The 13397-nt window shown below is 41.2% G+C and overlaps 1 protein-coding gene across 1 annotated transcript in view; it reads right to left on the reverse strand.

Moving 5' to 3' along the window:
- Positions 1 to 378: 378 nt before the first annotated feature.
- LOC136363562 (unconventional myosin-X-like) overlaps positions 379 to 13397 on the reverse strand; it is a 121093-nt gene continuing 108074 nt past the window's right edge. The window contains exons 48-57 of the mRNA XM_066322904.1: positions 12296 to 12490; positions 10445 to 10602; positions 9139 to 9262; positions 7087 to 7384; positions 5594 to 5801; positions 4730 to 4866; positions 4442 to 4565; positions 2488 to 2937; positions 1528 to 1719; positions 379 to 971 (exon numbers count right to left, since the gene is read on the reverse strand). Coding sequence (XP_066179001.1) covers positions 858 to 971; positions 1528 to 1719; positions 2488 to 2937; positions 4442 to 4565; positions 4730 to 4866; positions 5594 to 5801; positions 7087 to 7384; positions 9139 to 9262; positions 10445 to 10602; positions 12296 to 12490 — 2000 coding nt within the window. The 3' untranslated portion in view covers positions 379 to 857. The remainder of the gene's footprint in view (positions 972 to 1527; positions 1720 to 2487; positions 2938 to 4441; positions 4566 to 4729; positions 4867 to 5593; positions 5802 to 7086; positions 7385 to 9138; positions 9263 to 10444; positions 10603 to 12295; positions 12491 to 13397) is intronic.

The raw sequence follows: 13397 nt of genomic DNA on the forward strand, positions 1-13397 counted from the left end.
CTACTCAAACCATCTCCCCTCCTGGGGAACAGCAGTGATTATTTTTTTTATGCAGGAGATGCTGCTTAAAGTGTGCCCAGAATGGCACCTTATGGCCTATTTCAGTGGTGCTAGTCCCAGAGGCTTTCTCCTAGACTGGAGTATTTAGTAGTTTAACTGAAAGTGCCACTTTTTACAGTCATGTACCTGTGAACTTTTATTGGAAGGTGAACAACCACCTTGTGTGTTTTTGTTTCTTTGTTTGGTACTCTCTCGTGTAGGGTTTGACCTCTCTGTTGGACCACTTGGCTTCAATTATACAAAGGCTTTTTCCTTTTAAGACCAGATCAGATCTTTAGTATATCCTGAAGAGGAAAAAACAAAACAAAACAAAACAAAAAAACCAAACCCACAGTGATTTATATTTTAGATTTGTTTGCAAAATAAATAAAACAAATATTCTTTTAGAAGACCAAGCTGTGATCACATGATCCCAGATGTCTGCATGTTCAAAATTCTTAAGGAAGCTTAAGTCTGTCTCCTGTCCTGCAGAAATGATCCTTGTACATTTTTCTGCCAGTATGATAGGTGATAGTGAAAGCAGCAGAGAGGACATGGAGGAGGAGGATGCTTCTGACTTTGCTTCTTTAAGGTACATTGTTCATCAAACAAGCAAACAAGTTTGGGGTCATTAGTATTTAACAACAGTTGTAACTGTTTAATGTCTTTGGGAAGAGGTGCAAATCCTATGGTACTGTAGAACTGTCACTTCAGGTTTTAAATACAGTAGTCAGTTGAATTCTTAAAAAACATCTTTGCTACACTTGTGCTGGCAAGTTGCAAATACCCATAACTAAACTAGTGTCACTTCATCCGTATCACCTAGTCCAGATGCTTGCATGACTGTCCACACTGGTGGCTGATTTGACACTGCAACGTTTCTTCACGATCATGTTGATGTAGGCTTTCATGATCTTTATTATCTCACCCACCTGGGGAGAGAACACAGGAACACAGCATCAGCACTCTGAAAACCTCAGTGCACTGAGGCAGACAGGATATTTTTCTGAAAGAGATTTCCCTTCTCCAAAGTCATGACACAATAAATTTGGCATGTTAATACTAAACATGAATATGACAGTAAAGAAGAGAAAGGCTTGACAACTTTGTGCTCTGCTGTAGCAATACTTTAAAATATTTTTAGTTGAAAGAACAGCAACTTCCATTCTATTAAATCTTTTATTTTTTAAGTTTGTGAAACTCCCCATTCCTCTACTGGAAAGGAATGAAGAAAAACTGCACAAACTGAAGAGCACCCAGAACTGGAACCTCTTGATGCACTGGAATGGCAATCAACCTCCTTCACTTCCTAAGCAGCCTTTTTTTTTTTGTTCATCGCTGTATTCCTGTATTCAAGTACCATGCCCTTTAGGATTAAGCTCCCTTCATCTTTCCTCTCGGCTGTGTATTCCATTAGTCAAGAGTTCTTGCACAGAAACCTGTCCATTCCCTGAAGCTTAATTGAAGTGGTTGTGTGCTTTCACATACCTGGGAAGTTTCAAAGAACATTTCTCTCTCATCCACTGTGATTTTGAAGGTGTTGGGCTGTGGTGCTCCAAAGAAAACAATGTGCTCATACTGGAAAGTTTCTAGTGGTTTAGGATCCCCTCGTTTGTAGACAGACACATTCTCTGTGCTGACACCGAGCCAGAGATCATTGGGGAATCCACCCTCCTTGCACTGCAGAAAGAGAAACATGACCTTTGGCAAAAATGCAGTGGAGGATCAAATAATTTTCAATTCAAGAAAAAGCCCTCTGTTTCTAGCTCTCATAGGACATTTCAATTCAATGAACAAACCAGGGTACTTGCACAATCTATGTTGGAGGCACTTCTGCTGCAACCGTTCAGGTGACACAGCGGAGTCAAATACTAGTTGAGTAATAAATAATTGTAAAGGGGAACAGCTCTCATCTGATTTTAAAGTGATGCAGCAAGTCAATATTCCACTTCTTACTTATAGATAATACACCAAGTGCAAGCAACTTCCCATGGTGATCCACCCAGGAAGCAGCAAAACTGACAGAACTGAACTGTGGCCTGCTACTCTAGCAGGCTAAGCACAATGCTGTACATGCCCCAGTCTGTGCAGTTTCTGTTGTTGCAGAACAGGACTGCACTTTTTGCTGGCAAGAACACTAGAGCTTTGTTTGACTCTGACTTTCACTAGCACTTTCACTTTTCACCACTTTCTCTCCTCCCTCATTCCACCATTACTCTAAGAAAGTGGGAATCCCTTGTCTCCATTTAACAGGATGCCCTGCCTTGCTTGCTCTATGCTCTGTGTGCCGTAACTCTTGGGTATTGCGATACTGCAGGCTTTCTCTGAGATTACTAAGGCAAAATGTATCCAGTTCCCAAAATTCCCTTCTGTCACACACACATCCATCTGTTCTCCTGACCGATACCTCTCCTCAGCTGTGGTTTTAGGAGTTTATTAATCACTCACCTCAACATCAAAGAGAGTTGACCCATAACCTGGCCACTCCTTTACAATGGACATGTATTTCACCATGGCCTGATGCTGAGAGAGCCCCTGCAGCTTGGTCCATTTCTGTGCTATGCTTGCCCGAGCAGCTGAAAGCTCTTCCTTAACCCACATCTCCATCATCTGCTCCTCTTCTACCTTCTGCTTCTTCACAGACCCGGTTTTGAAGCTACGCTTCAATGTCCCTTCAAGGAAGCTGGTCCGTCTCCTCTCCAGGGTGTGACTGGTACTGCTGCTGCTCTTTGTTGAGTGCAGTATTTTGGATTTCAGCCTGTTAACTGGGTAAATTCCATCAAGGGTCCAGCTTATTTTGGAATAATCTCCATGAAGATACTGCAGCCGCAGAGCTGCCAGACGTTGCAGAGTGTCCTCCGGCCCAGGAAAATGGCCAGCTATGAGGCTTTCATGAGCCTACAAACAAAAAGTCCCTCAAACTCATTAGAAAGCAAAAGTACACTTTATTCACATCTAGGTCCATGTACAGATTCCAGTTGCATCTTCTGATCCCACAAGGATAGACATAATTCAGGAGGTCAGAGCAGACATTGTAATAAATATGTCAAAGTATGTAAGTGGTTGATATGAGGGGGAATACCCCTCTCTGCAAGCCTGAACAAGACAGAGATCTTTGAGGGGCTCCTATCCTGTAAACAAAGTCCTACAATGAGGACCATTAAGGTCTGCAACAGATGGGAGAGACCAGAATTGACGAAGTTTGGTTTTGTGTTGTACCAGCTACAGCTCCTGTGTGAAGATTATATTCAACACCAGAGTAATATATATAATAAATTCAAGATTCTCAACCTCAGTTTCATTACACAAAAGCACCTCCCACCTCTTCCTCCTTCACCTGACGTCTCCACCAATCTTCTTGCTCCCCTTTGCCTGTTTTTCTGTGAAATCTATTAATGAGGCTTTTTGCACATCCATCTAATGTCTGGGTAACACCTACTCTTACTGCTCTTTGCCAGTTAAAGCTGTGTAGACTGAAAGCCTTGTCAACAGGGAGTTTGATACAACTGAGGTTCCACAGAGCACCATGTGCTCCTGACTGTTTTCTAGACATTCTCTAGCTAACAATGCTTGGTGTTCATTTCAAGAAAGAAACCACCATCTGAGTGATGTACATGCCATCCATTTGACTATCAGCGAGCTTCAGTCTTCATGACTCTGCCATTAACACAGATTCAGTAATTTCCTACAGCTATGATTTTCTGAGGCAAGGTCAGTGTTTATCAGAACTAATACACCTGTGACAAATCACACAGCTGGGTGCTCCAGTTTAGTTTTACATCCCAGCTACAAAGCTCTTTCATACCCGTGTGATCTCTAATCTTGCCAGCATCACTGTGCTATGGAGTAGAGTGACTTAAAAAAAATAACAGATTACTCAGCAGATTAATATTGTCAACTACATTCTCCTTTCCTTTGTCTGCAGTACTCTTCTAGTGCCTCTCTGTTAATCAGAAGAAACTGTCCAAAGACATTTCATAGTTAGTTCTGGTAACACCCCAAGGATGTTACCTTGGGCTGTTCTTGCACACAGGTAGATTTTCCATTTTCCTTTACATTTATGTTCTGCAAGCAGCTGCCTTTAATGATTCCCTTGAATCATTATGCAAATTTCTCTACCTTCTAAAATTAAAGACCAAGTTTCAAAAAAAAATTAATTATCATTAGTGTTTAATTTTTTAAAGCCTTTGCTAATTTTTCTTGCTTTTGTTCTAATACTCATCTTCCTTAGAAAACGTTACAGTCTATCTGCTTAGTAGATTCCAGGCAAAAATCCAACACACTAAATTCTTCAGCTACAACCAGTGTTCCCACTTCTAATGAAAGGTAAACCAGTTTTCTGTATCCTCTAGTGTGCTTTCGCCACCCTGGAAACCAAGTAATTCTCCCAGAGTTAGCTTACCTGCTCAAACATGAAGGCAAATTCCACACCATCTTTGGGAACATTCTCAATATCCAAGAAGCAATAAAGCTTAAAATACAATTGCCACTGTCCTTCCTCCTCTTCTTCTTCAGAGCCAGCAAGTCTGTAAAATATAAAAGAGAATGAGAAGGGAAAAAAACAGTAAGGAGAAGTACCATGGTACTGGAATATCCACAGTGCAAATCACAATCTGAAGGTAACCCTGGATTCTGAAATCCAGTGTTACATCCAACTAGAAATTAAAGGTTTCATCAAACATTCTTTTACCTCTCAAACTTGGCCAAGATATCAGCCACAATCACCCGACTCTCCACGGCACGGTCAACCTGCTGGTTATGTTCAAAGAGTGCAAACATATTCCGGCTGTCCTCCATTGCCAGCCCTCGGATCAGCTTTTCAACCACCTGCAAAATCAGACACCACAGAGTAGGCATCCCTTCCCTTTCACTACGAAGAATCAGTACCTCTTCAGGATACCTATCATTTTATACATCCCCATCACATTTCTCCCTTAATTACCGTGTTTTCTGGTTAAAGAATTCTAACCCTAAAAGATCATTCCCTGCAATGAAGTCATTACATGTATTTGATCATCCTTTTCTTCTCTGAATCTTTCCAGTCTTCATTACCCTTTTGAGGATGGGGGAATTGGAATTCTGCACAAGATATAGGCACATAATGCCTTCAGATGTCACGATGACACTCTCAGTTCCTCTAGTAACAATTCCACTTTTTGCTCTGTTCAGCACTAATGTTTTCACAGACATGACTTCTGACCTTCTAATGATTAAGTTACTGGTAGAATATCCCTCTCAGAAGGATTCCATTATGAACTGGAATCTCTCCTTGTCCAGAAAACTGTGTTTAGCAAGTTTCAGACAAAGGTCAGAACACCAGAAGTGTTCAGATTTTGCAACATAATTTTCAAGTGATACTTTACAACCTGGGAACTGACCTTGTAAAATAGGCTGAACTTTGCCCAAAGATTAGCAAAAGAATTGTAATAAAATAAAATAGAATAAAATTTTAAAAAAGGGAATTGGAAATGAAGGGAAACAGAGTGTCCCTTCAACAGACCCACTCTCCAGACAGAGATGTGCTCACACATGCTTCATCCTACTAATACATTACCTCTCCAGCACTGGTGTGGGAGTTGATGGTTATTTTGCAGGAGCCACCACCATGGCAATACACTGTCGTGGTCATTTCCTCACGGGTGAGAAGAGCCTGTATTTCCTCCTGGGAGGGCACAAACTCCCTCGTCTTTGTTCTCTTCAGGGAATCACTTATGAACTGTGCATACCTGTCTATTTCTGAGTCTGGAAAGAGATCTTTTACCCTAATTGTAGAGAGAAGCAAAAAAAAACCAAAAAAAAAAAACACAAAAAAAAAAAAAAAAAAAAAACAAAAACAAAAACCAAACAAAAAACCAACAAAACCATCACACAGTGAACAACACATTACTCCAAAAATTAGACAACTGCAAATGAAGAGTTTGGTAGAGGTGCTAATGTCAAATGCAACCACACAAAAACCAAGCTTATTTCCTAAACCATACAATCTGCTTTTACTAGTCATTTTGAAGTCACTTCACTGGCATTTCTCAGCAATGTATGAAATACGCAGTTCAAAGTTTCAGTTTAGTGACAGCTGAAGACAGCATGACTGACAATCTCAATTTACAAAACTGAGAATAAAAACTGGGAAATCAAACGTAAACTTTTTTCATTTATTCTTAATATTTTTATTTGGTTTGGTTTTGTTTTTGTTGAGAACTAAGATAGAAAGCAGATGCCTGTATACAGTTCTTTTCCCTCCAAGACCAGCAGGTCTAACTATAACATTATCTGCAAATTCAGTGATAAAACAATAAAATGGCTACATGGATTTTCTGCATCTCTTAGACCCAGGCCATGGATGTAGCTATTTGGTGTATATTGACACAAATCTCATCTCACTCTTTTCTAGCTTGGAAGCAATCCAAAAGATTTCATTGATTTTTCTCATCATTAGAAATGGAGCAAAGTTACACAGCTGCAGATCAGGCCCAGTGCAGACTGCTTTGTAAAGCTGCATTAGATGCTGGAGATCATTTGAGAAGAAATATCAATTATTTAGATCATGAAAATAGGAGGTTAAAACAGATTAAAAATACTAATTGCAAGCATTATGCACTTAGTTAAGCGAATCTTGAAAAATTATAAATTGGATTTACAGTATCTCTTCTTCTTCACAGTATGCTTTTTGTCTGTGCCAGCTGCAAGGTAGCACATACTTCCATGAGTATGAAAGTACAGTCCTCACATTTCCTGCAGGTTGATAATGTTTATATGTACATTAGTAAGCAGCAGGTCATCAGCTGTAAATCCACTGCAACACAGTCTCATAGTATTCTGTTTGGGTTAACTTATATTAATTCCACATCCTTTTGACACAACAGATGGGTGGCAAGGCGGGGAGTCTGAATACACAGAACAGCTGGTGGTAAGAACTGGGCAAAGGTAGGAGGCTGGACACCACAGGAAGATGTTTGCACAGCAAGAGGGTAAGACAGGGAACTACAACAGGCAGTGGAAGATGAGCAGAGTAAAAGGAAACAAGCTGCAAACAAAAGAGACATTTACCTTCGGAGGTGGAACTTGAGGTAGCGCAGGATCCCTCTGCTGGGCAGGAAAGTGCAGCTCATACAGGTCATGAGCTGCCAGTGGTGCAGGTTCCCAGTACTGTTGGGATGTGGCATGTGGTTGGTTTGCTTGATGAGCTGACAGTACACTTCATCACGGAGAGGCTTTAAATCATGGCAGGTCTGCAGGATGCCTTGGATAATGGGTATGGGGTCAGACACTGTCTCGATTTCCTGAAGGGAGTTAAAGATCTTCACTGCTTCATCCTGTAAGCTGCTGTAACCCTTCTCTTGTTGCACTGGGGAACAATCACAAAGGTGACAAGAGGTGAGCTTTCTACCAGCCCAGCAGCACTACAATCAACTGCACTCATCTGTCATGGAAGAACGGAAACCTGAGCATTAGCTCGTATCCTGAACTTCAATTTATACTTTAAGTTCATTAATGCTTCCTCTCTAAATGTTCAAATGCAGTTAGTTTTGGACTTGTATTTTCCAGCATCTGATGTGTCACCACTGCCAAACTGGTTTTGGATACACTGTGCAGAAAAGCAGAGTAATGTTTTTAAGGGAAATGAGCACTGAAATCTAGTTCAGACTTCAGTGTCTGCAATCAAGGTACTGGAATGCTGCCACTAAAGCCTGGCTTGTGTAATTCCAAAATCTGTGTTGTGCCTATATTAGCTTTGACCCTGGGCTAACATAGAATTTAAGTGAATTGCTGTACCACAAATGCAACTTATACCTATTTTTTAGATTTGAAAAGCTTAGACCAAAACTTGAGTTTCTTGAGCACCCAAATGTCTGCTTTTTGAACTGCTCAGACACATGTGATACCATTCAGATGCAGGCTTGCATTCTGCTTTGCACATGTCTCAGACTTTAGGTCCTTCTGAATATCCTGTACAGCCACTGCTTCTCCAGTGGCCATGTATTAACTGTATACAAAGACACAGCTCTAAAAAGTAAGTTCCACAGTGTGCTTGCTCTGTATTTTTCTTTATTTCACAATTTATTTTTTCTGTGCTTTTAATCTGCCCTGCAATTGGATCGTTGTATTGTGACAGACCTTGTATTATTTCACTTTCTCCATGACAGTCTTCCAGCCCTAAAAACTTCATTTTGAGGCTGAAAAAATCCTGTTCTCGATTTAGTCACTTAATTGTAGGCAAGTTCTTCTGTGCCTTTGATCATCTTTGGGTAGGTTTTTTCATCTCCTACATCTTTGATGAGATGTAGAAGGCAAAACTGCATCCTGTACTCAAGATGCAGGTGCATGATATATATACAGCTGCATAAAGACTTTATTTTTCCTTTTTGAAACTTTCAAAACCTTACATTAGCTGCTTTGTTTCTCTACTCACCACTAGAATTGACATTTTCATAAAGCTATGTAAATTGATGTTCACTTTCCTAAGCAAAGCTAGATCACTACCTGTGTGGCAGACTGTTTTTCCCATATACATTGCTTTGACTTAAATTAATTTCTTAAAAGATTCTCTGGCTCAGTCACTCCACATGAGACATTCTTCTACAGTTCCTCACCAGCTTTCAGTTTCAGTATGTCAAAAAGTCTGTAATCATCAGCAAATCACTTCAGTTTTCTGGTGGCCCATCACTCTAGCTCATTCATACTTCTGACACATTTGAAAAAAGGTAGTAATTTAGTCTAGTTTTACAGCAGCTTCTGTAGAAATACTACCCCACTGCCAGCTGCATGATGTACTCCTGTTGTAGTATTTCCACTCACAACCCAGCTGTGGCTGAAGAGTGACAGGCTGCATGTCCAGCATGGATGGATGATAAAAATATCTACCTCCATTTACTTTTAAGTTTCAGTGTTCCCATGGTAAGAGGCAGTGGACAAGGAACAGACTCCAGAGAAGAAAGGGAGAGAGAAAAGGACTGTTCCCTCCCTGAACCCTGTGGGCTACACTGCCCCAAATAGACTTCACCTGCATAGAGAGAGCTTACAGGCCCATTTTGTGGTGCTCAGGCTCCTCACAGACCCTTAAAATGTGAGTGGGTTCTGTCACTTGGGTAAAATACTTACAGTTGACACTGACATCTCCATATGGTAGTGGGAGCAGTGGGGAATGCAAGGGGTGCTGGGTGTATCTCAAGATTGGGTTCCTCCTATATGTCTGTTCCACTACTTCCAAGTTTGTGCTGTTTTCCTGGAAAAGAAAGAAAAAATAATTATTCTCAAATAGGCACAGCCCTTTGCAGGATGCCCTTACATTTAGGTTCAAGCTCAACCACCTTTGTCTAAATTTCTGGAGGCGCCTAGGGGAACAAAGTGATCAAAGCATAATCTGTATCTAAAAACTACCCTGCACATTATTTCTGAAAATTAAACACAAGAATAGTCATGCTGCATCATCCCACAGGTCACCAGACAAAGCATCTTGCCCTCAAGCGTGGCTTGTGCACTACATATGGCATGATCCCTCTCTCCTATGTCCTTCAAGCTTTCAACAGGACATGGTTAATAGACTTTCTGACCACAGATCAACCATTTTCAGTGTGTAATAATGAGCCTGTTCTCAACTTGTCTGGTTGTGCTATATGTGTTTGCAGAATGAACAACCAGAATGCTCCTGGGTGTTCAAAATCTGGGCTTGTCCCTGCCATACACACTGGATCACAGTGCTCTGCATTTTGTCCTAGACTCCTTCCCTAAGAATACATAATGTTCCATAGCCTTGAACCCCGAACTGAACTTCTCCAAGATTCTCTACAATCACTCTCAGCTCATTCTTCCTAAATATGAACTATCTAATTACATCAAGTTTAAAGTTCATCACAAAAACATTTCTTCCGAAATTTGCTTTGGTGTGTCTTCTTAACAGATTCTAGGTTTATTTGCCAAAGTTTCTAGCAAGTTTCTCCTCAAAAATTACTCCTGTGGTACAATTTCTGCTACTTTGAAGCATATTGTCTTTCCACCCTTTACTCTGATATTTAACCATACAAGCCTAAGGTATCAAGAGAACTTCAGGGTACATCAAAGTCAGATGACTGATAGGAATGGATTTTTTGTATTTGTGTCTGGAGGATGCTTAAGAGTGGAATGGATGCAGCAGAGATTTGCAAATACTTGATGGTGTAATCCTGCATGCAATTTTTAATTGCACAGAGTCATAGTCTAGACTTATGCAGATCAGTTTACAAAATAAAATTCACACAATATTTGGTTTTTTGTTGCACAGTTGCATAAGTTTCTTTTTTCACTCTTTTTAATTTTCCCCTTAAGACAGCAACCCCATTTTTTGCCACACTCTCAGCAATGACTGGGTTAGGCCAGTGGTGGTCTGGCTGCTCCCAACTCACATGGGAATTAGCAGGATGCCACCTACCCTGATGTCACGAATGAGCTGCTGTGTAGGTGTTTCTATGGGAACTTTGGTGTCAATGACACCCTGAATGGCAGAGGCCCAGCGCATGGCTTCATTCAGCAGCTTCGTGTACAGTCGGTACGAGTGCTTCCGCCCGTGGACTATGATGTTCCAGTAGCCTGTGCAGAAACAAAGGTGGAGACAAAGCTGGAAGGTGAAACTGGCTCCCATGGTAAGTAGTTGACTAGAGGTCAGCAAATGTGACATTCACCTAAAAATGGGCCAGAAGGCGAATCTGGAGAATTATAGATCCGTCAGTCCAGCCTTGATACTGGGGAAAGTTATGGAGCAGATCATCTCGGGTGTCAAAGGAGAGCAGTGGAGCTGGGGAAGGTCTGGAGCACAAGTCCTGTGAGGCATGGCTGAGGGAGCTGAGGATGCTCAGCTTGAAGAAAATGAGCCTCAAGGAGGACCTTATTTATCTACAACTACCTGAAAGGAGGATGTAACTAGGTGGGGTCTGTCCTTTCTGCCAAGTAAAAAGTGATAGGACAAGAGGAAAAGGCTGTCAAAAGACTATCCAGAAAAGTGGTTGAATCACCATCCCTGGAGGCATCTAAAAATGTGCAGATGTGGCCCTTAGGGACATGGCTTAGTAGTGGACTTGACAATGTTAGGCTAATGGTTGGACTTCATTATTAAGAAATCATTGATTGTCTTCTTGCCTGTAGCTTGTAGCTGGTGAAAAACCCTTGCTGCTTTCATAGCAACATATGGTGTGCCTGGTTAAAATCCACTAGGTAGACAATAGCATCCCCATTCCCAAAACAGACTTATCAATAGGAAAGTCCCAGTCCAGAGTTTGGTACCAAGGCAGTTTTCCAAGATGCAAGTATCTTGCAGCGTAACCTGACTACTTGTCTGCCAACCAGGCAGCTCAATTTCACAGACAGCATTTGGACTACTGTCCTGTTAATCACTTGGAAAATGACCACTCTATACACAGCATCCAGTCAAATTGCCAAATCAACTCTCAGAAGTTTTAAAAATATGTGTTTGACAACCTGAGAGAATGTGTCAAGGTGATGGCAATTCTAGCTGCCAAAGGCAGCCCTAGACATCTGTTGATACTAAAAATGTGGACATTTTCTTGTGAATGAGCAGAATAAATTTCCTGTCATCTCACTTTACTAAATACTTCCAGCTTCCAGCCCTTCTAAACGGTATTCCAAACAACTCCAGTACTCAAATGTCCAGTTTTTCAAGCCTTTTTCTAAGGTTCACAATCTCTGTATAAGGGATTCACCCTTTATGGGATAACCTGGATTCCCTTCCAGACTCCTAAGGCAAATAGTAGAGGATCATGCCAGATCCTGCCTTCCCAGAAATCTGGCATGTTGCGCAGAAAGCAAACACAGGCCTTTGTCATCTTTTGTTTCTATCAAGTTGAGTGATGCCATACCACATGCACTGTACATCCCTTACAGTGTATGGGATGGCTGCTACTTAAGAGGTTAACTGACCCCAGAGACAAATATAGGTCATGCTACAAAGTGACAGTTCTGGGCATGTACCAATAATTAGTGTCAGCTACAGGAACCTGCTACCCTGCTTGGGGAACACTGAGATAAGCAGTGACCCTACTCAGTGAGAAACATGAGCACTGTGTATCTCCATCAGGTGTGAGGCACTTGCAGTCACTTTGCAAATCTCTCACAGTTTCCATGGGCAGAGATGTTCGCAGCCAGACACAAAGCCTCAGATGACATCAAGACTGCCTTCTCAACATGACCCGCCACTACAGTCCTGCACCATCCCCTTTTTAGGAACTGCACACCTGAAGTCTGCTCTTTACCACATTTTCCCTCTCACCTGTGTCTTTGAAGACCCTCTCGTCAGGCTGCACCACGGAGCAGAGGCTGTTGAGCACGAGCGTCCCCAGCTTGGCAGCCGTGCGCTCGGATGACTTGTAGTAGTCCAGGGCAGTGTTTGTCAGAACAAACCAGCGCTTCTTCATCTTCAGAGAGGACATCTTGTTGCTGCTCTGAACCTCCTTATGAAGCCAGCCTAGCACAGAAACACAAACATGTCATTACGTGCATCTCTTGCTCCCGTGGTCGGGAAATAATTTTGCTGTCATTTTAGACTTGTCACAAAATAAAGGAAAACAAATATTAAGAAAATTCAATACTTCAGCAGAAAAAAAATATAGCCTGCATTGCTAAAGCTGTCAAAAAGATAATTTTCTACTCAGAGGTGTAAAAAAGCAATGTCCACCCACAAAGGCACAATGTTCAAAAAATGTGGGACTGAACTAAAAGCTCCACAGAAATAAAAGACAGAGATAGATCTTCCTGAACATACACCTTTGTGACTACTCTGCTGTCACAGAGACATCTTTATTATGAAGAGCAGAGCATAATCTGCAAAAGATCATTCCTTTTTCTCTCTGACTAATGAACAGTACCAGATAAAAGGAACTGTTGCCTTGCAAGTAAGAATTTCAATGTTAAGGTACTCAAACTGTTGTCTTATAGTTTCCTTTTTTCATTCAATCTCCTTGAAATTTTTAAGGCTAGAGTTGAAGGCTTTTGCTACATTTTGGTGACCTTTTTCTTCCTGTCCTTCTGCCTTGCCATGACCACTCCTGGACCTTTATTCCTCCGTAGACATTTCTGCAGGATGCAAGGCAATTTGCTCGTGCACTTGCTTTCCACAGACTGTATCAGGAGTGTCTTCGTACATTTAAGCCCATGTGAGTAAGTTCACAATATAGAGAACATTTAAAAATATTTAAGACAAATGTGTGAGTATTTTACAATGTATGTGTGATCCCTACTCATGCTCAGCCATCTTCCACTAAGCTCTGAATAAAGATGTAATTTAAATCTTCTGCTCAACCTCAGAGAACTTTTCTCACCTCACTACATCTACCATTATCAGGTTAGTTAGTTTAGCTGAGGACAGCAACAAT

The sequence above is a fragment of the Sylvia atricapilla genome, chromosome 7 (assembly GCF_009819655.1).
Source record: "Sylvia atricapilla isolate bSylAtr1 chromosome 7, bSylAtr1.pri, whole genome shotgun sequence".
Classification (NCBI taxonomy): Eukaryota; Metazoa; Chordata; class Aves; order Passeriformes; family Sylviidae; genus Sylvia; species Sylvia atricapilla.